This window comes from Lampris incognitus, chromosome 17, assembly GCF_029633865.1.
Source record: "Lampris incognitus isolate fLamInc1 chromosome 17, fLamInc1.hap2, whole genome shotgun sequence".
NCBI classification, from domain to species: Eukaryota; Metazoa; Chordata; class Actinopteri; order Lampriformes; family Lampridae; genus Lampris; species Lampris incognitus.
Genome location: NC_079227.1, coordinates 36,694,472 through 36,719,006, shown reverse-complemented (window position 1 = coordinate 36,719,006; position 24,535 = coordinate 36,694,472). Strand labels below are relative to the sequence as shown.

The window sequence follows — 24,535 nt, the reverse complement described above, 5'->3', positions numbered from 1 at the left end:
AGGCCTGATGTGTGTGGACGTCATATAGGGGGGATGCAAAGAAACAAAGCAGGGAGCTGTGCCAAACAAAACCGTACGCTTGGAGAGCCTCCGCATGTTTCGAGGGCGTAATGTAGTTTGTTTGTTTTTGTTTTTTTGGGGGGGGAGGGGGGGGGTTCAATCACGCCAGCCCTAAAGCTCCAATAACAAGTCACCTGCAGAGAAGACATCAGAAAGCAAGCAGACATCAGCAGACAGCAGGAGGGCCGTCACCAGCAGGACTTAGCTAAACAGAGACGAGGGTAACAGTGAGGTAAAGTCAAGTTAAGGTGGGTGGAGTAGGCGGTAAGCACAGGACTGAACATTTTTGGGCATAGTGATGTGGGGCCTTATGTGCTGCATGGGGCTGCTCCATCCTGATTGGCTGACAGAAGAAGAGTTTTGGGGTTTAGGGGGGCTTGCTAGACACGCATACATAGACGGAGGCCTTGCAGGGTAGAGATGACAAAATAGAGTGCAATGTTACATACACATAGAATACCAAAGAGATTGGACACTAGAGGAAGGGGTTTCATGTCGTACTGGACCCCAGTGAGTAATTTGGGCGCATTTGGTCAGAGACTGGTGAAGGCGAGAATGCAATGTGCAGTCTACTGGGGACTCATCATTGGTGGATTCAAATGTCAATCATAGAAATGCTGTTAACAGCATGTTTGTGCACCATCCCCCAACCCCAAGGGCAGCACGGTGGCGCAGTGGTTAGGACTGTCGCCTCACAGCAAGAAGGTCCTGGGTTCGAACCCCGAGGTTGTCCGACCTTGGGGGTCATCCTCTGTGTGGTGTTTGCATGTTTTCCCTGTGTCTGCGGTGGGTTTTCTCCGGGTGCTTCGGTTTCCCCCACCATCAAAAAGACATGCATGTTAGGGTTCATACTCGTGTCTGTGCCCCTGACCGAGGCATGGCGAGACCAACTGGACGGCAGCTGACCACTGCTCCTAGCTACACAACTAGGATGGGTTAGATGAGAAATCAACCTCCAACTGGGCATGCTCTAAAGCAGGGGTGGGCAACAAGGTCCAGAAAGGGCCGGTGTGGGTGCAGATCTTTGTCCCAACCAAGCAGATACACACCTGATTCTATCAGTCAACCCAATAGTCTTTGCTAAGGACCTTGATTTGTAGACTCAGGTGTGTACCTGCTTGGTTGGGACCTGCACCCACACCGGCCCTTTCTGGATCATGTTGCCCATCGCTGCTCTAAAGTGTTTAACCTGAATATTTATATTATTTGAATATCGTGTAAAATGTGTTGTACTTGCTTGATCAGGGAATGAGTCAAGGAAGCTCCATTTAAGGAGCGAGAAATGAGAGATCTTGTTAACCAGAAGTTATCCGGTCCCATAGAAAACCATTCATTCTGTTGGTCTGCTTAGCAGCAAACCGGATGGACAGTTATTGGCCTGCTTTTTGAAATGTGTAGTTTGTTTGCTATGTGCGTCACAAATACAAAGACAGTCAGAAGAGGAACTAGTGTTTAAAAAATAAGTACTGGCGTCTAATTTTTAGCGACTAGTGCCTTAAAATGCACAAATGATAAAATGGCCTGCCATTATACAGAGCAAGATAATTTCCTGGCATTACCAAGGTAGTGGACCAAGTCTCTGAGGCAGCACAGTGGCCCAGCGGTTAGCAATGTTGCCACACAGCAAGAAGGTCCTGGGTTCGAACCCCAAGCCGTCCCAGATCCTGTCTGTGTGGTGTTTGCATGTTCTCCCCGAGTCTGCGTGGGTTTCCTCCGGGTGCTCCGGTTTGCTCCCACCATCAAAAAGACATGCATGTTAGGGTTAATACTCCTGCCTGTGCCCCTGAGCAAGGCAATGGAAAGAAGAACTGGAGTTGGTCCCCGGGCGCTGCAGGTACCCACCGCTCCTATACAGTAGGATGTGTTAAATACAGAAGATGAATTTCCCCACTGGGATTAATAAAGTTTATCTTGTCTTATCTTATCTCATCTAAATTAGCATAGCATAGATACTATACATAGGCATAGCATAAGTAGTGCACTCCTTTGCTGGCGATTTGCTCGACAAGGCGGGTTAATAATGCAGATGATGGAGTCAGCGAGGTGGAGGGAGTCCAGAGGCAGTGTTGGTGTGTGTGGTTGAGTAGGTTGGCAGCTGGAGGGGAAAATGCTGCTCAAGTGGAAGGGTGGTCTTGCTCTCAGTTGGTGGGTTCTGTCTCACAGAGGGACGTTTTCAGCAGTAAGTTCTTGCCATGGTAGGGAGTTCAGCAGCCCGACTCGCCACCCCGGTGGCATGCAGGTCCTCCATGGAAAGCAGCTGACAGGAAATCAGTGGTTTAGCAGTTCCCTCGTTGGAGGGAGAGGGGGCAGAGCATCGAGCTGTGGCGGTGGATGTTAGAACGCTCTCGATTATATCAGTGACTTGTAAATCTGGACTGCTCCAAATCTAAGAACACGTTATTTTCCTCCGATTTTCCTCCAGGATAACTCAGGGAACCACACGGCGACAGTCTGTCAGCACATACTGGCCTTGCCAGATAGGTTTTCCAGCACGTGTTATGATCGTTTGGTGGTATTAGCGTATTTTCTCACCTTTATAATGATGTGTACAGTGTGTGCATGTTAAAAAAAACAATAGCATTTAAGTTTTGTAGCCACAGACTCCTTCAGTGTAGGTATGTGTTATTTTCACAAAACAGTAACGTTACATAATCATGTTAAAAGCCATGGTGGTGGGCGTCCGGGTAGCGTAGCAGTCTATTCCATTGCCTACCAACACTAGCATCGCCGGTTCGAATCCCCATGTTACCTCCGGCTTGTTCGGCCATCACTACAGACACAAGTGGCTGTGTCTGTGGGTGGGAAGCCGGATGTGGGCATGGGTCCTGGTCACTGCACTAGCGCCTCCTCTGGTCAGTCTTGGTCTTAGTCTGATCAGGAGGGGAGGGGGAACTGGGGGGAAACAGCGTGATCCTCCCACGCGCTACCTCCCCCTGGTGAAACTCCTCACTGTCAGGTGAAAAGAAGCGGCTGGTGACTCCACATGTATTGCAGGAGCCATGTGGTAGCCTGCAGCCCTCCCCGGATCAGCAGGGGGCGTGGAGCAGCGACTGGGACGGCTTGGAAGAGGGGGTACTTGGACGGATACAATTGGGGGGGGGGTGGGGGGGATCACAAAGAAAAGGTAGATGAGACGAGGTAGTAGGAAGCATTGGGCGGACGTCTGCGGCCGTGTGTTGAGTTGAGGAAGCTTTGTGTTGTCCTGTGAGATGTGTGTGTCTGTCCGCTCACGGCGGTGTTTCCGTTTGGGCCACAGGAGCGGCTCCCTCTCCCTCAGCCCCGCGCAACAACGGAGGGAGAGTCATCTTTTCCGGACGCCACCCATTAGCAGAGGGAAACACAATCTCATTGACAGATCCAGAGTCGCCGGCCACGTCTACAAGCACTTGCAAGAAGTCGAGACAACGGACATGGAGGCAGAGTCTTCAAGAAAGTGAGACTCTCGCTATTCTGCTCATTGTATTTGTTCCTGTTGTTGTTGCTGCTGCTGCTGTTGTTGTTTTTATCTCTGCAAGCAAAAAGATTTACCTGCCCCCTTCCTCGAGGATGATAACACCCGGGATTAGTTACACTTGGACCCTGGTAGGAAATCAATATCTCACTCAGTGACACTTTGGGAGGGTGGATGCAGACGGCCGTGAGGGGATTGGAGCCAAGCTCTGCGGTTGAAAGAGGGCAAACACTGCCACCCGGCTGCAAGCCAAGGACAACAACAGCAACAACAACAACCGTAGTTCCCCGGCTGTAGTCCACGTGTTTGTCATGTGGTCACAATAATTATCCTTTTCACATTTACTTGACAGTCACATTTCACTCATCTGGCAGACACTTTGAGCAAGTCACACCAGGTCACGCCAGGTCAAGCCACACTTTATTTATGGAGCACATTTAATACGCCGGGCGACACAATGTGCTCTACATAAAGCGACGATACAATCACAACACAATCACAAAAGTGCAAATGCAAAAAATAAATATGCATATCGATAGGTGTTGGTCAAGCTAGACAGTGTGTGTATGTGTGTGTCCATGGCTAATCTCGCAAACAACTGGACCCATCAGCCTCAAAAAGTCTTGTGCACAGTTGTGACTGTACGACAAAGGACGTCTTGTTGTTGCGGTGATTCAGGAATCGGGAACATTTATTTGTCGTTTCATTTCATGCATTTGCGCACGTGAAATGAAACGAAATATCACTTCCCCCAGCCCACGGCAGTGCAACACAGACCAAAACACATCCAAACTACAAGAACACACGTGTCCGAACTACAACAGACCTACAAAAACACATATATCCAACATATCAACAACATAAAAATAAAATGCATTGTCCAAGAGAGCGAATGCCAGGATGACTGTCGGGCTGTCGGTCCGCATGGGCTAGCAGTTAGCTTAGCCTGCCCCGCTTCCGCGTCCTGCCAGACCGCCCTAGGTGTTTCCTCCTCGGGCGCAGCTCCAAGCTGGGACGTGGTCCCTGGGCCTACCGGACACAGCAGACCAGGATCCCCCAGCCAAAAACCTTCGAAAAACATCTGTTCTTTATACCACTGCTCCCTCTCCTCATTCACTCTCTAACTCGCTTGACCAACGCTGCTTCCTGCTGCTGCTCAGTCTGAGTCAACCATACGTGACTCACATCTGCAGCTGAGTCAGATCAGATCGTGTCAAAACCAAAAAATATATGGATTTGGGTATGAGTCCTGAAAGTAAATGAGAAGTCGATCGTATTTCACAAGCCAGTAAATCATTCACTGCTGATCTCAGCACAGGAGAACTGGAGGAACCAAAAGTAATTCGCCTTTTTCACCTCGCCGCCACCTGGACGCCCCATAGTCTCCAATGTTAAAACTATGTTAAAAAATACAATGTCAAGAGTAAGATTACAGTCCCGGCTGGAAATCATCTCAGCAGCTACGGGAAAACATTTCCCGTGGCTGAGCTATGTTTTCTTCCCGTTGTTTTCTGAATGAAAGCCAATCAGCAGGGCATCCATTCACCTTCATTCACTTTTCATCATGAAAACCACAATAGCTAAACACATCTGAAGTCTTTTAATAAGGGCTTTGACACTTAGAATGTGTCTTATCTACTGCCCTTCAGGAGGTTAGAATGTGTCTTATATGCTGGCCTTCAGGAGGTTAGAATGTGTCTTATATGCTGGACTTCGGGTAGCTAGAATGTGTCTTATATGCTGGCCTTCAGGAGGTTAGAATGTGTCTTATATGCTGGCCTTCAGGAGGTTAGAATGTGTCTTATATGCTGGCCTTCAGGACGTTAGAATGTGTCTTATATGCTGGCCTTAAGGACGTTAGAATGTGCCTTATCTGCTGGCCTTCAGGAGGTTAGAATGTGTCTTATATGCTGGACTTCGGGTAGCTAGAATGTGTCTTATATGCTGGCCTTCAGGAGGTTAGAATGTGTCTTATATGCTGGCCTTCAGGAGGTTAGAATGTGTCTTATATGCTGGCCTTCAGGACGTTAGAATGTGTCTTATATGCTGGCCTTAAGGACGTTAGAATGTGTCTTATCTACTGGCCTTCAGGAGGTTAGAATGTGTCTTATATGCTGGCCTTCAGGAGGTTAGAATGTGTCTTATATGCTGGCCTTCAGGAGGTTAGAATGTGTCTTGTATGCTGGCCTTCAGGAGGTTAGAATGTGTCTTGTATGCTGGCCTTCAGGAGGTTAGAATGTGTCTCGTATGCTGGCCTTCAGGAGGTTAGAATGTGTCTTGTATGCTGGCCTTCAGGAGGTTAGAATGTGTCTTATATGCTGGCCTTCAGGACGTTAGAATGTGTCTTATATGCTGGCCTTCAGGAGGTTAGAATGTGTCTTATATGCTGGCCTTCAGGAGGTTAGAATGTGTCTTATATGCTGGCCTTCGGGTAGCTAGAATGTGTCTCATATGCTAGCCTTCAGGAGGTTAGAATGTGTCTCATATGCTGGCCTTCAGGAGGTTAGAATGTGTCTTGTATGCTGGCCTTCAGGAGGTTAGAATGTGTCTTGTATGCTGGCCTTCAGGAGGTTAGAATGTGTCTCGTATGCTGGCCTTCAGGAGGTTAGAATGTGTCTTGTATGCTGGCCTTCAGGAGGTTAGAATGTGTCTTATATGCTGACCTTCAGGAGGTTAGAATGTGTCTTATATGCTGGCCTTCAGGAGGTTAGAATGGGTCTTATATGCTGGCCTTCAGGAGGTTAGAATGTGTCTCATATGCTGGCCTTTGGGACATTAGAATGTGTCTTATATGCTGGCCTTCAGGAGGTTAGAATGTGTCTTATATGCTGGCCTTCAGGAGGTTAGAATGTGTTTTATATGCTGGCCTTAAGGAGGTTAGAATGTGTCTCGTATGCTGGCCTTCAGGAGGTTAGAATGTGTCTTATATGCTGGCCTTAAGGAGGTTAGAATGTGTCTTATATGCTGGCCTTCAGGAGGTTAGAATGTGTTTTATATGCTGGCCTTAAGGAGGTTAGAATGTGTCTTATATGCTGGCCTTCAGGAGGTTAGAATGTGTCTCATATGCTGGCCTGCATGAGGTTAGAATGTGTCTTATATGCTGGCCTTCAGGAGGTTAGAATGTGTTTTATATGCTGGCCTTAAGGAGGTTAGAATGTGTCTTATATGCTGGCCTTCAGGAGGTTAGAATGTGTCTCATATGCTGGCCTTCAGGAGGTTAGAATGTGTCTTATATGCTGGCCTTCAGGAGGTTAGAATGTGTCTTATCTACTGGCCTTCAGGAGGTTAGAATGTGTCTTATATGCTGGCCTTCAGGAGGTTAGAATGTGTCTTATATGCTGGCCTTCAGGAGGTTAGAATGTGTCTCGTATGCTGGCCTTCGGGAGGTTAGAATATGTCTTATCTACTGGCATTCAGGAGGTTAGAATGTGTCTTATATGCAGACTGGCAGACACAGTGTTTTTATTAGGTACATTTGTTAGCTTGAGCACTGCATACTAACAACTTGTTTGTTCCATATTTCCTGTTCAATCGACCTGAACGCTGCACAAAAGTCTTATAATTAAAGGAAAACCATTGGTTTTACTGTGCATGTATTTTCCTTCTCCTGGTAGACGGGGAAACGGTTTGTCACCAAGTCCAAACACCAGAGAAGGGAGATAACGTACGCCTGGCAGAGCGCTGCCCTCTCAGTACACTCCTCTTATGAGCAAAAATTGCAAAATTTATGAAAAAAGTAATCAATAAAATTCAAGGCTGTGGTTATTAAGAGACATTCATTGCCTTTGTTGACGAGCATTCTAAGAGGATCTGAATGGTTTGGTTTGGTTTGCATAAAACTCAAATACCACACTAAAAGCATCATGGTCTATGTAGCTTAAGAATATTTCTCACTGAAAATATGGCTGTAGAGTACTAGAGACTGTAGAGTACTAGAGACTGTAGAGTACTAGAGCAAAAAAAGAGTACTAGAGACTGGAACTGGAACTTGCAAAGACATTTGAGGGTTGTTGTTTTTTTCTACTGTTTAGAGCGATCAGCATGTATCAAACAAGTAGAAACGCAACAACACCAGAAAACGACTTTTACAGGTGTGGAATTGTCCCCACGCTCATCTCAGTTGCGGTCCAGTCCCGACAGCATTGTCCCCACGCTCATCTCAGTGGCGGTCCAGTCCCAACAGAATTGTCCCCACGCTCATCTCAGTGGCGGTCCAGTCCCAACAGAATTGTCCCCACGCTCATCTCAGTGGCGGTCCAGTCCCGACAGAATTGTCCCCACGCTCATCTCAGTGGCGGTCCAGTCCCGACAGAATTGTCCCCACGCTCATCTCAGTGGCGGTCCAGTCCCGACAGAATTGTCCCCACGCTCATCTCAGTGGCGGTCCAGTCCCGACAGAATTGTCCCCACGCTCATCTCAGTGGCGGTCCAGTCCCGACAGAATTGTCCCCACGCTCATCTCAGTGGCGGTCCAGTCCCGACAGAATTGTCCCCACGCTCATCTCAGTGGCGGTCCAGTCCCGACAGAATTGTCCCCACGCTCATCTCAGTGGCGGTCCAGTCCCGACAGAATTGTCCCCACGCTCATCTCAGTGGCGGTCCAGTCCCGACAGAATTGTCCCCACGCTCATCTCAGTGGCGGTCCAGTCCCGACAGAATTGTCCCCACGCTCATCTCAGTGGCGGTCCAGTCCCGACAGAATTGTCCTCACGCTCATCTCAGTGGCGGTCCAGTCCCGACAGAATTGTCCCCACGCTCATCTCAGTGGCGGTCCAGTCCCGACAGAATTGGCCCCACGCTCATCTCAGTGGCGGTCCAGTCCCGACAGAATTGGCCCCACGCTCATCTCAGTGGCGGTCCAGTCCCGACAGAATTGGCCCCTCGCTCATCTCAGTTGCGGTCCAGTCCCGATAGCATTGTCCCCACGCTCATCTCAGTGGCGGTCCAGTCCCGACAGCATTGTCCCCACGCTCATCTCAGTGGCGGTCCAGTCCCGACAGAATTGTCCCCACGCTCATCTCAGTGGCGGTCCAGTCCCGACAGAATTGTCCCCACGCTCATCTAAGTGGCGGGCCAGTCCCGACAGAATTGTTCCATTTCCAACGATGTTGTAAGTGGAGAACTTCTGGAGCTGTGTCAGGGAGGCTTTGAAAGCATGAGCTACTGGCACAAAACAAAACAACTCCTCCCACCAAGCGATCATCTTAAAAATCCTCTCTACAAATGAACACTACATTCGAATGATCCCGGCTGTCACGCGTTACAGAAACCAAAGCGGTTCCAGCTCTCACAAGTCACTGCACTGGATGGAGTGCAGCTGAGATGAGACGCAGAACCCTCCCTGATGCAGTCCAAACGAGAGCTGTCCGTCAAGCAGTCTCAAGGAGAGAGGGGAGAGGAGAGGAGACGAGCCATGTGAGGACACCGCTGAATGTCAGTCCACATCAGCTTGTCGGTGCAGGCAGAGGCTTTTCCTCCGCCTTCCCGTTACAGTGACGCACGTGCAGCATACCGATGAGCTCCGCACAAGTCCCAAGAAACCTCCGGAAGTTGAGCCAGTTCTTCTCCACACAACCTTTATCGATAACGTTGTTTTAATAAGTGGTCTGTCCACATGAACTGATTCAGAGGGCGTCCAGGAAGCATAGCGGGCTATTCTCTTGTCTGCCAACGCAGGGATCGCTGGTTCGAATCCCAGTGTTACCTCCAGCTTGGACGGGCGTCCCTACAGACACAATTGGCCGGATGCGGGTATGTGTCCTGGTTGCTGCGCTAGCGCATCTTCTGGTTGGTTGGAGCGCCTGTTCGTGGGGGGGGGGTAGCGTGATCCTCCCACGTGCTACGTCCCCCTGGTGAAACTCCTCACTGTCAGGTGAAAAGAAGCGGCTGGCGACTCCACATGTATGGGAGGAGACATGTGGTAGTCCGCAGCCCTCCCCGGATTGGCAGAGGGGGTGGAGCAGAGACCGGGACGGCTCGGAAGGGTGAAGTGAAGTGAAGACTCTTAGGACCAATACTTTCCTAAGTGTATCTGTTATTTAAATTCTCATCATCTTTCTTATTCCCCGTTGTATGTCTCCATTTTTTTTTTTTTTTTAGAGGGGGGAGGGATTTTTTTCTCCCATTTTCTCCTCAATTGTACTTGGCCATTCACCCCACTCTTCCGAGCCGTTCCGGTCACTGCTCCACCCCCTCTGCCGATCCAGGGGAGGGCTGCAGACTACCACATGCCTCCTCCCTCCTTGGTCGGGCGTCCCTACCGACACAATTGGCCGCGTCTGCGGGTGGGAAGCCGGATGTGGGTATGTGTCCTGGTCGCTGCACTAGCGGGCGGGGGGGGGGGATAGCATGATAGCGAGTTCCTCCTACAAAGTCCTCCAACCTATAGGACCACGAAAGGTCGTATACCCTCTAATACGTCCCACAGGAGTGTTTCCTAAATTAGCGCCCCTACCGGCGGCAGGAGATATGCCACATATACTTTTCGCCTCTGTGCATTGTGGGGTTTTATCTTCTTGTTGACATCCTTTTTACCACGCCTCATAGACAGGCTAATAAAGGTGAGTAGTCAGTAAACAGAGATAAAAACAATGTGAGAACAATACAACATGTAGTCAGTGCGTTTTGGTGTTGTTTCGCCGTCTGGTACAGTAACTAAGATTGCTATTGACCGCACGGCCGCTAGAGGGCGCTTAACTTTAAAACGTAACTATAGGTCGTAATACGCTGCTTGTACAAACGACCGTTTTTGGGTGGAGGAGTGGGAGGCATGTGGTCATCTGCAGCCCCCCTCGGATCGGCAGAGGGGGTGAAGCAGAGACCGGGACGGCTCGGGGAAATAGGGTGATTGGCCAAGTACAGCTGGGAGAAAAAGGGGGGGGAATCCAAGAAGAAGAAAAAAAGAAGAACTGATTCAACTTTCTGTGGTTTTCTTACCTGCATTGTTGAGCAGGCATCAAGACAACTCCCAAGAAAATTACGACGCACAAAAAATTATCTTACAATGCCACGGGGGGGCGGGGGGGGGGTTGTGTGTTTCTTTTCAGCAGTCGTTCACACCACGTAGAATGAAACACTGCAGATGTTACCGGGTAAATGACCCACAGAGGGGAGAAGGAAACGCGTACCGCAGGATTCTGATACGGTGTCGTGGTGCATCTCGAGGCCCGGGCGAGGCTCGTGCGTGGCATCGGGCGGAGGAACGGCCTGATGGTGCTGCAGCGAGCACAGCTCGAGCGACTTCGCTCCCATCAAAGACGTCTGTCGTTAAAGCAGCAGTGTCCCTCGTGCTCCCCGTACACTTAAAAGTCCCCGTCAATATCCCCCATTAGCATGCCGGCGTGATGGAGCATTACGCTGTCTTGTAGGGTACACTGCGAAACTCTTTGTGTGACCCATTTCCATAATTTACATCTTAAAAGAGCTCTGCAGCTCAGCGCTTCTTTCACATGGTTATGCAGAGGTCCTGCAGCAGCACAACTTATCACTTTCACACACACACACACACACACACACACTCACCACACATACAACACACACACACACACACACACACACACACACACACACACACACACACACAAATAAACCAATTAGCAAAGACAGTGAAGAGCTCTCTCTTTTTTAAAAGGTAGCAAAATGTAAGATGAAGAAAATGATGAAGACTCTGCTAACACTGCTTTTTCAAGAATCCAGCACGAGAGCAGAAATTATTGTGATTACTTGATTATTGGTAATTATTGAGCAATCATCCTTATTGTTTTTTTAAGAAGGGGTTTGGTTTGTTCAGTTTGGTGACTAAGAAGCTGGTTGTTGATCATTTGATCAGCTGACTGATCAAACTAGAATGTGTCTTATATGCTGGCCTTCAGGAGGTTAGAATGTGTCTTATATGCTGGCCTTCAGGAGGTTAGAATGTGTCTTATATGCTGGCCTTCAGGAGGTTATAAAGTGTCTTATATGCTGGCCTTCAGGAGGTTAGAATGTGTCTTATATGCTGGCCTTCAGGAGGTTAGAATATGTCTCATATGCTGGCCTTCAGGAGGTTATAAAGTGTCTTATATGCTGGCCTTCAGGAGGTTAGAATATGTCTCATATGCTGGCCTTCAGGAGGTTATAAAGTGTCTTATATGCTGGCCTTCAGGAGGTTAGAATGTGTCTTATCTACTGGCCTTCAGGAGGTTAGAATGTGTCTTATCTACTGGCCTTCAGGAGGTTAGAATGTGTCTTATATGCTGGCCTTCAGGACGTTAGAATGTATCTTATATGCTGGCCTTCAGGAGGTTAGAATGTGTCTTATATGCTGGCCTTCAGGAGGTTAGAATGTGTCTTATATACTGGCCTTCAGGAGGTTAGAATGTGTCTTATATGCTGGCCTTCAGGAGGTTGGAATGTGTCTTATATGCTGGCCTTCGGGACGTTAGAATGTGTCTCATATGCTGGCCTTCAGGAGGTTAGAAAGTGTCTTATATGCTGGCCCTCAGGAGATTAGAATGTATCTTATATGCTGGCCTTCAGGAGGTTAGAATGTGTTTTATATGCTGGCCTTCAGGAGCTTAGAATGTGTCTTATATGCTGGCCTTCAGGAAGTTAGAATGTGTCTTATATGCTGGCCTTCAGGACGTTAGAATGTGTCTTATATGCTGGCCTTCAGGAGGTTAGAATGTGTCTTATATGCTGGCCTTCAGGAGGTTAGAATGTGTCTTATATGCTGGCCTTCAGGAGGTTAGAATGTGTCTTATATGCTGGCCTTCAGGAGGTTAGAATGTGTCTTATATGCTGGCCTTCAGGACGTTAGAATGTGTCTTATATGCTGGCCTTCAGGAGGTTAGAATGTGTCTTATATGCTGGCCTTCAGGAGGTTAGAATGTGTCTTATATGCTGGCCTTCAGGAGGTTAGAATGTGTCTTATATGCTGGCCTTCAGGAGGTTAGAATGTGTCTTATATGCTGGCCTTCGGGACGTTAGAATGTGTCTTATATGCTGGCCTTCAGGAGGTTAGAATGTGTCTTATATGCTGGCCTTCAGGAGGTTAGAATGTGTCTCATATGCTGGCCTTCAGGAGATTAGAATGTATCTTATATGCTGGCCTTCAGGAGGTTAGAATGTGTTTTATATGCTGGCCTTCAGGAGCTTAGAATGTGTCTTATATGCTGGCCTTCAGGAGGTTAGAATGTGTCTTATATGCTGGCCTTCAGGAGGTTAGAATGTGTCTTATATGCTGGCCTTCAGGAGGTTAGAATGTGTCTCATATGCTGGCCTTCAGGAGGTTAGAATGTGTCTTATATGCTGGCCCTCAGGAGGTTAGAATGTGTCTGATGTTCTGGCCTTCAGGAGGTTAGAATGTATCTTATATGCTGGCCTTCAGGAGGTTAGAATGTATCTTATATGCTGGCCTTCAGGGGGTTAGAATGTGTCTTATATGCAGGCCTTCAGGAGGTTAGAATGTGTTTTATATGCTGGCCTTCAGGAGCTTACAATGTGTCTTATATGCTGGCCTTCAGGAGGCTAGAATGTGTCTTATATGCTGGCCTTCAGGAGGTTAGGATGTGTTTTATATGCTGGCCTTCAGGAGGTTAGAATGTGTCTCATATGCTGGCCTTCAGGAGGTTAGAATGTGTCTTATATGCTGGCCCTCAGGAGGTTAGAATGTGTCTGATGTTCTGGCCTTCAGGAGGTTAGAATGTGTCTTATATGCTGGCCTTCGGGTAGCTAGAATGTGTCTTATATGCTGGCCTTCAGGAGGTTAGAATGTGTCTTATATGCTGGCCTTCAGGAGGTTAGAATGTGTCTTATATGCTGGCCTTTCAGGAGGTTAGAATGTGTCTCATATGCTGGCCTTCAGGAGGTTAGAATGTGTCTTATATGCTGGCCCTCAGGAGGTTAGAATGTGTCTGATGTTCTGGCCTTCAGGAGGTTAGAATGTATCTTATATGCTGGCCTTCAGGAGGTTAGAATGTGTCTTATATGCTGGCCTTCAGGAGGTTAGAATGTATCTTATATGCTGGCCTTCAGGAGGTTAGAATGTGTCTTATATGCTGGCCTTCAGGAGGTTAGAATGTGTCTTATATGCTGGCCTTCAGGAGGCTAGAATGTGTCTGATGTTCTGGCCTTCAGGAGGTTAGAATGTGTCTTATATGCTGGCCTTCGGGTAGCTAGAATGTGTCTCATATGCTGGCCTTCAGGAGGTTAGAATGTGTCTTATATGCTGGCCCTCAGGAGGTTAGAATGTGTCTGATGTTCTGGCCTTCAGGAGGTTAGAATGTGTCTTATATGCTGGCCTTCGGGTAGCTAGAATGTGTCTCATATGCTGGCCTTCAGGAGGTTAGAATGTGTCTTATATGCTGGCCTTCAGGAGGTTAGAATGTGTCTTATATGCTGGACTTCAGGAGGTTAGATTGTGTCTTATATGCTGGACTTCGGGTAGCTAGAATGTGTCTCATATGCTGGCCTTCAGGAGGTTAGAATGTGCCTTATCTGCTGGCCTCAGGAGGTTAGAATGTGTCTTACAGTGGCTTGCAAAAGTATTCATACCCCTTGAACTTTTCCACATTTTGTCACGTTTCGACCACAAACATAAATATATTTTATTGGAATTGTATGTGAAAGACCAACACAAAGTGGCACACAATTGTGAAGTACAAAGAAAATTATACATGATTTTAAAAAAAAATTACAAATAAAAAACTGAAAAGTGCGGTGTGCAAAAGTATTCAGCCCCCCTGAGTCAATACTTTGTGGAACCGCCTTTAGCCGCAACTAGAGCTGCAAGTCTTTTGGGATATGTCTCTACCAGCTTTGCACATCTAGAGACTGAAATTTTTGCCCATTCTTCTTTTCAAAACAGCTCAAGCTCAGTCAGATTAGATGGAGAGCGTTTGTGAACGGCAGTTTTCAGATGTTGCCACAGATTCTCAGTTGGATTTAGGCCTGGACTTTGACTGTGCCATTCTAACACATGAATATGTTTTGTTTTAAACCAGTCCATTGCAGCCTGGGCTTTATGTTTAGGGTCGTTGTCCTGCTGGAAGGTGAACCTCCGCCCCAGTCTCGTCTTTTGCAGACTCCAACAGGTTTTCTTCCAAGATTGCCCTGTATTTGGCTCCATCCATCTTCCCATCAACTCTGACCATCTTCCCTGTCCCTGCTGAAGAGAAGCACCCCCAGAGCATGATGCTGCCACCACCATGTTGAACAGTGGGGATGGTGTGTTCAGAGTGATGTGCAGTGTTAGTTTTCCGCCCCACATAGCGTTTTGCATTTAGGCCAAAAAGTTGAATTTTGGTCTCATCTGACCAGAGCACCTTCTTCCACATGTTTGCTGTGTCCCCCACATGGCTTCTGGCAAACTGCAAACGGGACTTCTTATGGTTTTCTTTTAACAATGGCTTTCTTCTTGCCACTCTTCCATAAAAGCCAGATTTGTGCAGTGCACGACCAATAGTTGTCCTGTGGACAGATTCCCCCACCTCAGCTGTGGATCTCTGCAGTTCGTCCAGAGTCACCACGGGCCTCTTGGCTGCATCTCTGATCAGGGCTCTCCTTGTTCGGCCTGTAAGTTTAGGTGGACGGCCGTGTCTTGGTAGGTTTGCAGTTGTGCCATACTCTCTCCATTTCCGGATGATGGATTGAACAGTGCTCCGTGAGATGTTCAAAGCTTGGGAAATCTTTTTATAGCCTAACCCTGCTTTAAACCTCTCCACAACTGTATCCCTGACCTGTCTGGTGTGTTCCTTGGACTTCATGATTCTGTTTGCTCCCCAATATTCTCTTAACAAACCTCTGAGGCCGTCACAGAACAGCTGTATTTGTACTGAGATTAGATTACACACAGGTTGACTCTATTTAATCATTAGGTCAACATTCGATCATTCAGCAATCATCAGGCAACTTCTGAAGGCAATTGGTTGCACTCAGAGAAAAGGGGGCTGAATACTTTTGCACACCGCACTTTTCAGTTTTTTATTTGTAAAAAAAATTAAAATCATATATAATTTTCTTTGTACTTCACAATTGTGTGCCACTTTGTGTTGGTCTTTCACATAAAATTCCAATAAAAAATATTTATGTTTGTAGTTGTAACATGACAAAATGTGGAAAAGTTCAAGGGGTATGAATACTTTTGCAAGCCACTGTATATGCTGGCCTTCAGGAGGTTAGAATGTGTCTTATATGCTGGCCTTCAGGAGGTTAGAATGTGTCTCATATACTGGCCTTCAGGAGGTTAGAATGTGTCTTATATGCTGGCCTTCAGGAGGTTAGAATGTATCTTATATGCTGGCCTTCAGGAGGTTAGAATGTGTCTTATATGCTGGCCTTCAGGAGGTTAGAATGTGTCTTATATGCTGGCGTTCAGGAGGTTAGAATGTGTCTCATATGCTGGCCTTCAGGAGGTTAGAATGTGTCTTATCTACTGGCCTTCAGGAGGTTAGAATGTGTCTCATATGCTGGCCTTCAGGACGTTAGAATGTGTCTTATATGCTGGCCTTCAGGAGGTTAGAATGTGTCTTATATGCTGGCCTTCGGGTAGCTAGAATGTGTCTCATATGCTGGCCTTCAGGAGGTTAGAATGTGTCTTATATGCTGGCCTTTGGGTAGCTAGAATGTGTCTCATAGGCTGGCCTTCAGGAGGTTAGAATGTGTCTTATATGCTGGCCTTCAGGAGGTTAGAATGTGTCTTATATGCTGGACTTTGGGTAGCTAGAATGTGTCTCATATGCTGGCCCTCAGGAGGTTAGAATGTGTCTTATATGCTGGCCTTCAGGAGCTTAGAATGTGTCTTATATGCTGGCCTGCATGAGGTTAGAATGTGTCTTATATGCTGGTCTTCAGGAGGTTAGAATGTGTCTTATATGCTGGCCTTCGGGTAGCTAGAATGTGCCTCATATGCTAGCCTTCAGGAGGTTAGAAAGTGTCTTATATGCTGGCCTTCAGGAGGTTAGAATGTGTCTTATATGCTGGCCTTCAGGAGGTTAGAATGTGATTTATATGCTGGCCTTCGGGTAGCTAGAATTTGTCTCATATGCTGGCCTTCAGGAGGTTAGAAAGTGTCTTATATGCTGGCCTTCGGGACGTTAGACTGTGTCTTATATGCTGGCCTTAAGGAGGTTAGAATGTGTCTTATATTCTGGCCTTCAGGTTAGAATGTGTCTTATATGCTGGCCTTCAGGAGGTTAGAATGTGTCTTATATGCTGGCCTTCGGGTAGCTAGAATGTGTCTCATATGCTGGCCTTCAGGAGGTTAGAAAGTGTCTTATATGCTGGCCTTCAGGAGGTTAGAATGTGTTTTATATGCTGGCCTTCGGGTAGCTAGAATGTGTCTCATATGCTGGCCTTTCAGGAGGTTAGAATGTGTCTTATATGCTGGCCTGCAGGAGGTTAGAATGTGTCTTATATGCTGGACTTCAGGAGGTTAGAATGTGTCTTATCTACTGGCCTTCAGGAGGTTAGAATGTGTCTTATATGCTGGCCTTCGGGATGTTAGACTGTGTCTTATATGCTGGCCTTCAGGAGGTTAGAATGTGTCTTATATGCTGGCCTTCAGGAGGTTAGAATGTGTTTTATATGCTGGCCTTCGGGTAGCTAGAATGTGTCTCATATGCTGGCCTTTCAGGAGGTTAGAATGTGTCTTATATGCTGGCCTTCAGGAGGTTAGAATGTGTCTTATATGCTGGACTTCAGGAGGTTAGAATGTGTCTTATCTACTGGCCTTCAGGAGGTTAGAAAGTGTCTTATATGCTGGCCTTCGGGACGTTAGACTGTGTCTTATATGCTGGCCTTCAGGACGTTAGACTGTGTCTTATATGCTGGCCTTCAGGAGGTTAGAATGTGTCTTATATGCTGGCCTTCAGGAGGTTAGAATGTGTCTTATATGCTGGCCTTCAGGTTAGAATGTGTCTTATATGCTGGCCTTCAGGTTAGAATGTGTCTGATATTCTGGCCTTCAGGAGGTTAGAATGACCTATTTCTAGACTTAACAGGCATGCAACACCAGCAACATAGCGCCCCCCTTCCCCCCCCTACATGCTGGCCTTCAGGAGGTTGGAATGTGTCTTATATGCTGGACTTCGGGTAGCTAGAATGTGTCTTATATGCTGGCCTTCAGGAGGTTAGAATGTGTCTTATATGCTGGTCTTCAGGAGGTTAGAATGTGTCTTATATGCTGGCCTTCGGGTAGCTAGAATGTGTCTCATATGCTAGCCTTCAGGAGGTTAGAAAGTGTCTTATATGCTGGCCTTCAGGAGATTAGAATGTGTCTTATATGCTGGCCTTCGGGTAGCTAGAATGTGTCTTATATGCTGGCCTTCAGGAGGTTAGAATGTGTCTTATATGCTGGCCTTCAGGAGGTTAGAATGTGTTTTATATGCTGGCCTTCGGGTAGCTAGAATGTGTCTCATATGCTGGCCTTCAGGAGGTTAGAATGTGTCTTATATGCTGGACTTCAGGAGGTTAGAATGTGTCTTATCTACTGGCCTTCAGGAGGTTAGAATGTTTCTTATATGCTGGCCTTCGGGACGTTAGACTGTGTCTTATATGCTGGCCTTCAGGAGGTTAGAATGTGTCTTATATGCTGGCCTTCAGGAGGTTAGAATGTGTCTTATATGCTGGCCTTCAGGAGGTTAGAATGTGTCTTATATGCTGGCCTTCAGGAGGTTAGAATGTGTCTTATATGCTGGCCTTCAGGAGGTTAGAATGTGTCTTATATGCTGGCCTTTAGGTTAGAATGTGTCTGATATTCTGGCCTTCAGGAGGTTAGAATGACCTATTTCTAGACTTAACAGGCATACAACACCAGCAACACAGCGCCCCCCTTCCCCCCCTCTCCTCCCTCCTCAAGCCCCCGCCCCTCTCCCTTGTTGCCATGGAGACACCCTTCTAGTCTTGTGGAAATGAGGAACGGGAGGTGGTAAGCAAGGGAGAGAAAAAGGGGAGAAAAGGAGGGAGAGGTAAGGAGGTGGTACAAAGAAGATGAGAGAGCAGTGAAGGAAAGATAAAGGAGAGAGGTGGGGGGAATGGGGGGGGAAATGGGCAAAATGTGAAGGACTACACGGCGAGAAGGAAGAACACGAAACGAGCATGAGAAAACCCTTTCAGATTTTTTATTTAGTGACAGCAAATCCCCGCAGTGTTGTCAATTTCATTATCCACCTGCAAGAAAAAACCCGTTTCCCCATCAAAGAGGAGGCGGAAATTGAAGGCGAAATGGCTACAGATGTTATTTTTAGATATGCTAGGGTCTGACTGGTGCACCTCAAGCTAGTTCCCCCGCCCATCCCCGCCTCCCCTCCTACAGAGGGAGGTGAGAAAGTAACTCAATTATTAAAACTTGGTTATACTACAAAACAGTCTCCAACCACCAACAATAACCCCGGTTTACTCCTTAACCTGCACAGGAGGGATTTTGAATTGGATTTGAGCCTTTGATAAACAGTGATTGGACGTGTCCACATTCCGCGCATATACCCATTTACCCCCTCGCCACAAAAAAAAAACCTTTGGGTAACTTTGCTGCTCCGCTCCATTTGTTTCAGACAGTCTGTGGGAGACACTGCAGGCTCATTAGCGTCGCTTTGACGTACTTGATTGCACCTCTTTTTTACTGGCGTTGTTCTTGACACACACGCACAGGAAGTATACCTAGGTTTATCTTGTGTGGCATCAGAGGTGATTCAGCAGATGAGGTGTGTTCTGTCTCAGCGCACACAGACTCACACTTCAAACGCCAGCTTTCACTCTCCCGTCACACACGGGCCATTATAATGAAGCGTTTAGTGAGAAGGTTTTCACCTACTCTGAATGGCCAGGGTCAGAATCCAGACGCTTTGATGCTAGAGCCTTAATTCTCTGCTACGGAAGTCACAAGAGATGGTTTGGGTTTTTTTAAGAAAACATTTATGCAGATAGAATAAAGGCTGCTTGTGCCAAGGATTATGAATAATTACACTAAGATTATGAAAGTCCAGTAGCAAATATTATTAAATCTTTTTACAATTGCAAGACTTTTTTTTTTTTTTTGCAGGAAATTAGGGTGGATGGGGGGGGGGTTGAATTTTAAAAGAAATATTTGGAAAGACTGAGGGATTTAGCTTTGTGCTAGGATGTTGCAGGTTTGTCCTAAGCAAATGTAAATATTGTGGAAAAAGGGTATGGGACCAACAGTTGGTCCTTCTAGAAGTTTTTTAACCTTCATTTTATTCGATACTGAATGACAATGGAGAGAACGGGACACATAAGAGGGGCAACACTAGAGGTCCAGCAGGGACAATACAAGGAAAATAAGATAAATGAATAAATACATTCCCAATAGCAATCAAAGTTAAAGAAAGTCATTAAAAGGCTTTACCTTCAACATACCCAGCTAATAACTTGTTAATGAGGAGGTTCAATTTTCATGTGTTCCTCTTTGTATGTCCTCGCATGGCTTTGTTTGCAATGGACCAACTTACCTCAGTTTAGATTTTGTGATAATTGTGATGACAATACAGTATCCAAAAAAAACAAGAGTATTTCCCAGTTCATTGATACTATTATTGTCCTTGGTAAGTACTTTATACATAAATGTAAATGGTTGAAATGGACATCCTTTCCATACCCTCCCTTCTTGAGTGGACTCGGTTGTTACAAGAAGTCCCTGGAGTTTGTAACTGTAGATCAGACCATGATCAGCTCATAGAAATGTTTAATTGGCATCCGGTTTAAGTAACAAAGTCATTCTTTATTTGAACTGTTCATATAGTACCCGTCTGCCTTTCAAAGATGATTTATATCAGTTTATTCATATAGCACATCTTACATGAATTGTTTATAAAATACCCATCTTCTCAGCAAAAACATAATTTAATAAACAAGTTATATACGTACATAATATATATTGATTGATTGATTGATTGATTGATTGATTGATTGATTGATTGATTGATTGATTGAGTTCAAGAACTTGCTCTTCCCCTATTCTCACCCTTTCGTTTCTCTTCTTGCTCCTAATTTAAGGTGTGACCCTGCCAGTGGAAGAGCCGCTGCCCTTCTCAGCAAGACTTCAGTCTCCCACTTTGCTGCCAGGAAGGGGTGGGTAGAGGTGCCCTGTACTCGTCTGGACAAAGGAACTATCTTCCTTCCATCCGCGCTCCGCACTCGCTCTGTGCCCATCATCCCATCTCTCCAGGCATGTGACCTGGAGGGGGGGCAAGCGAACGCCGACCATCAGCAGGGGGAGGGACACGACAAGTGGCACCATGCATTGGCTAGAAATACCATGGTGTCCATCGGCAGTCCTCCCTCTTGCCCCGGTGAGACTGTTGCCCTGCCAGCCGGGATCCAACCCAGCGGTTCAAGCCCAACTGCCGCCACAACCAGTGCAAAGCCGGGATCAGAGAAGGGGTCTGGCTCCACGCAAATTGAAATTACGGTGGAACTGGAGGCTGGGTTATTAAAACACAAAAGCCTCTCCACCCCTGTGGTGACTGGGGTGTCTGGATCGCCTGCCAAGCTCCTGTGTGGCATCACGAACACTCTTGCAGCCGTGACCGTGCCTGAGGCCAAGAGGAAAAAAAAAACCCGATATACGCCAAGACTTCTGCACACAGGTAGCGGGGTCAGGGCGTCGGGCCAAAGAGATGCCCGGGGACTGTGCCACGGCCAGACACCGCAAGAGTCCGGAGACTCAAACTGCACAACCCCAACCAGGGGACCCAACGACAGAGGTCCTGGATGTGCTTGTGCCAAACCCTCTGCCAGCTGACTCCATTAATGTCACAGGGCTTCAGAGACACTGCTGCCCCAATAGTGGCATTTCTCCGTGGGTGGCGTGGGAGGATAACTACGTCGTTGGGTGCATCTGTGTGACCGTACGGACCAATCGCAAATGGCCATGAGCAGATTGAACTGCCCACATAAAAGATTTATTGATATGACTAAAGACGTGGAATTATAACGAAAAGAGACAAAACACTAACACACATTGTGAATACATGTCAATCAACAAGAAAAACAAAGTGATTTGGGTGGGAGCTTGATTTAAAAAGTGTATTGGAAAAAAAAAATAAAGCCACTATTTAAACAGAGCTTCTACTTAGAAACCAAAATAGTGTGTCATCTCTATGTTGTTTCTCTATTGTAAAGACATGAAATTATATATGTCATATAATATATGTCATACAGACGTATATATATATTTGACATACAGTTGTGACAAAATAAAGACTAAGATTATAGTACGCTGGGATTTTTTCCTTTCTTTTTGTTTCTGCAGAACCTCTCAAGTCACCACATGGTCTCTGTCTTCAGGGTGCCGGTCGTACACAGCAGCACAGTACAGCGTACAGTAGTACAGTACAGAGTACAGTAGTACAGGAGCGGAGTACAGTACAGGAGCAGAGTACAGTAGTACAGGAGCAGAGTACAGTAGTACATGAGCAGAGTATAGCAGTACAGTACAGAGTACAGTAGGCAGACTGGTTGATTTTTAGGGATGGGAAAAGGGTTTGTGCAACTGCTGGCTGTTGCAGAGACGTTCAGTGTGTAGTCAGAACAACTCCACGTTCATCAACTGGTACCCATGCAGCAGGTACATGCATTCAAGTCTACGACATAATCTTGTCGCGCGCGCACACACAAATATCGCGATATATTATGTGTCTACATGTTGGGAACTTACTGAGAAGAGGAGTGCTGTCAGATTTCCTGCATTAAGTTGAACTTAACTTGATGTGTACAACTTGAAACGTTTCACCCGTGTGCTGGTAGGTGTAGGTGAAAGTTTGCTGGCAGGTGCAGGTGAAAGTTTGCTGGCAGGTGCAGGTGAAAGTTTGCTGGTCCCTGCAGGTGAAAGTTTGCTGGTAGCTGCAGGTGAACGTTTGCTGGTCACTGCAGGTGAAAGTTTGCTGGTCGCTGCAGGTGAAAGTTTGCTGGCAGGTGCAGGTGAAAGTTTGCTGGTAGCTGCAGGTGAACGTTTGCTGGCAGGTGCAGGTGAAAGTTTGCTGGTCGCTGCAGGTGAAAGTTTGCTGGTAGCTGCAGGTGAAAGTTTGCTGGCAGGTGCAGGTGAAAGTTTGCTGGCAGGTGCAGGTGAAAGTTTGCTGGTAGCTGCAGGTGAACGTTTGCTGGCAGGTGCAGGCAAAAGTTCGCTGATAGGTGCAGGTGAAAGTTTGCTGGCAGGTGCAGGTGAAAGTTTGCTGATCGCTACAGGTGAAAGTTTGCTGGTCGCTGCAGGTGAAAGTTTGCTGGCAGGTGCAGGTGAAAGTTTGCTGGCAGGTGCAGGTGAAAGTTTGCTGGTCACTGCAGGTGAAAGTTTGCTGGTCGCTGCAGGTGAAAGTTTGCTGGCAGGTGCAGGTGAAAGTTTGCTGGTAGCTGCAGGTGAACGTTTGCTGGTAGCTGCAGGTGAAAGTTTGCTGGTCGCTGCAGGTGAAAGTTTGCTGGTAGCTGCAGGTGAAAGTTTGCTGGCAGGTGCAGGTGAAAGTTTGCTGGTCGCTGCAGGTGAAAGTTTGCTGGTCGCTGCAGGTGAAAGTTTGCTGGTCACTGCAGGTGAAAGTTTGCTGGTCGCTTACAGGTAAAATTTTGCTGGCAGGTGCAAGTGAAAGTTTGCTGGCAGCTGCAGGTGAAAGTTTGCTGGCAGGTGCAGGTGAAAGTGTGTGGACAGTTGTGTGCATGTGGTGGACATTTATCCATGGCAAGTCTTGCAGGCGTCGCGAAAAAAAACATGCCACTGTCGATAGCACACGCCCACAAACAGGAAACCGGTACGCCCGCTGCAGTAGAAACCGGAAGTCGGTGGACTACGGTTATGCACAGAGACCACCGGGGAGAAAAAGGGGGGAGGGAATTCAAAAAGAATTCGACAGGGAACCGAGTCACGGTGTGTATGGGTCGAGCAGTTCTGCCCCCACATATTAGCAACTCTCTTTCATGCTGCTGGTGTTCTACACAGGGCTGGAAATGGCGGTACAAAAGGGAGCCTGCGAGTGTGCGTTTGTGGAGCGAGGAGGTTTTTCGCACGCTGCGAGCGGCTTACGGACAGCATCGCTCTGCACTGGCATGTGCAACGCGGAGATAACACAAAACTAAGAAACACACAAGAGATCCTCGCTAGCCGGCCAAAGCTCGTACGTGATAAGTAAGAGCAATGCTCGGGATGCTCAGCGAGCGAAGAGAAGTGTAATGCCAGGCTTGAGGGGGATCTTATTTGCATCAAGTTCCCCTTTACTCGACGCTCCGCTTTCTACACCGTGTGCTTTCAATTACATCTCTCATCTCAAAATCTGAAATATAGGCCAGCTACAATAGAACATTTCTAGTACGGCACCTCGTAAGACTTCTCTGCAGGACACGGTTCGTGGAAGGTTTTTCAATTTGAGATTAACAATAAAACGTCATCGTGCTTGCGAAAGGCTTCGTGGTGAACAGCAAGAACTTTTGCTGGGTCGACTACCGACGTACGACGAGTAGCGTTCCCCGCTTCACCTTTCCGGGGTCCCCTGGTAGGAGGGCGGGGGGCGGTCTTTAGAATGTCATCACACAACTCCAATATCCAAAGGCCGGAGAAGGCTGAGTCAGTTCAGCTGGACACAAGATGTATTAAGAGAAAGGTTTCATCATCATCTAGGTGACTCCTTCACTCTCCACTGACGGCAGGTATCTCCACCCTTATAAACAGTACACTGACTGCAGGTACCTCCACCCTTATAAACAATACAGTGACTGCAGGTAGCCCCACCCTTATAAACAATACAGTGACTGCAGGTATCTGCACCCTTATAAACAATACAGTGACTGCAGGTACCCCCACCCTTATAAACAATACAGTGCCTGCAGGTACCCCCACCCTTATAAACAATGCAGTGACTGCAGGTATCTCCACCCTTATAAACAATACAGTGACTGCAGGTGTCTCCACCCTTATAAACAATACAGTGCCTGCAGGTATCTCCACCCTTATAAACAATACAGTGACTGCAGGTGTATCCACCCTTATAAACAATACAGTGACTGCAGGTATCTCCACCCTTATAACCAATACAGTGACTGCAGGTGTCT

General features: G+C 47.1%; 1 protein-coding gene across 1 annotated transcript in view; it reads left to right on the top strand.

The window, feature by feature from the left end:
- Window positions 1–21,248, top strand: part of nrg3b (neuregulin 3b) — a 143,262-nt gene extending 122,014 nt beyond the window's left edge. Inside the window, exons 7-8 of the mRNA XM_056296774.1 lie at window positions 3,317–3,493; window positions 20,501–21,248. Coding sequence (XP_056152749.1) covers window positions 3,317–3,493; window positions 20,501–21,248 — 925 coding nt within the window. The remainder of the gene's footprint in view (window positions 1–3,316; window positions 3,494–20,500) is intronic.
- Window positions 21,249–24,535: the final 3,287 nt, after the last annotated feature.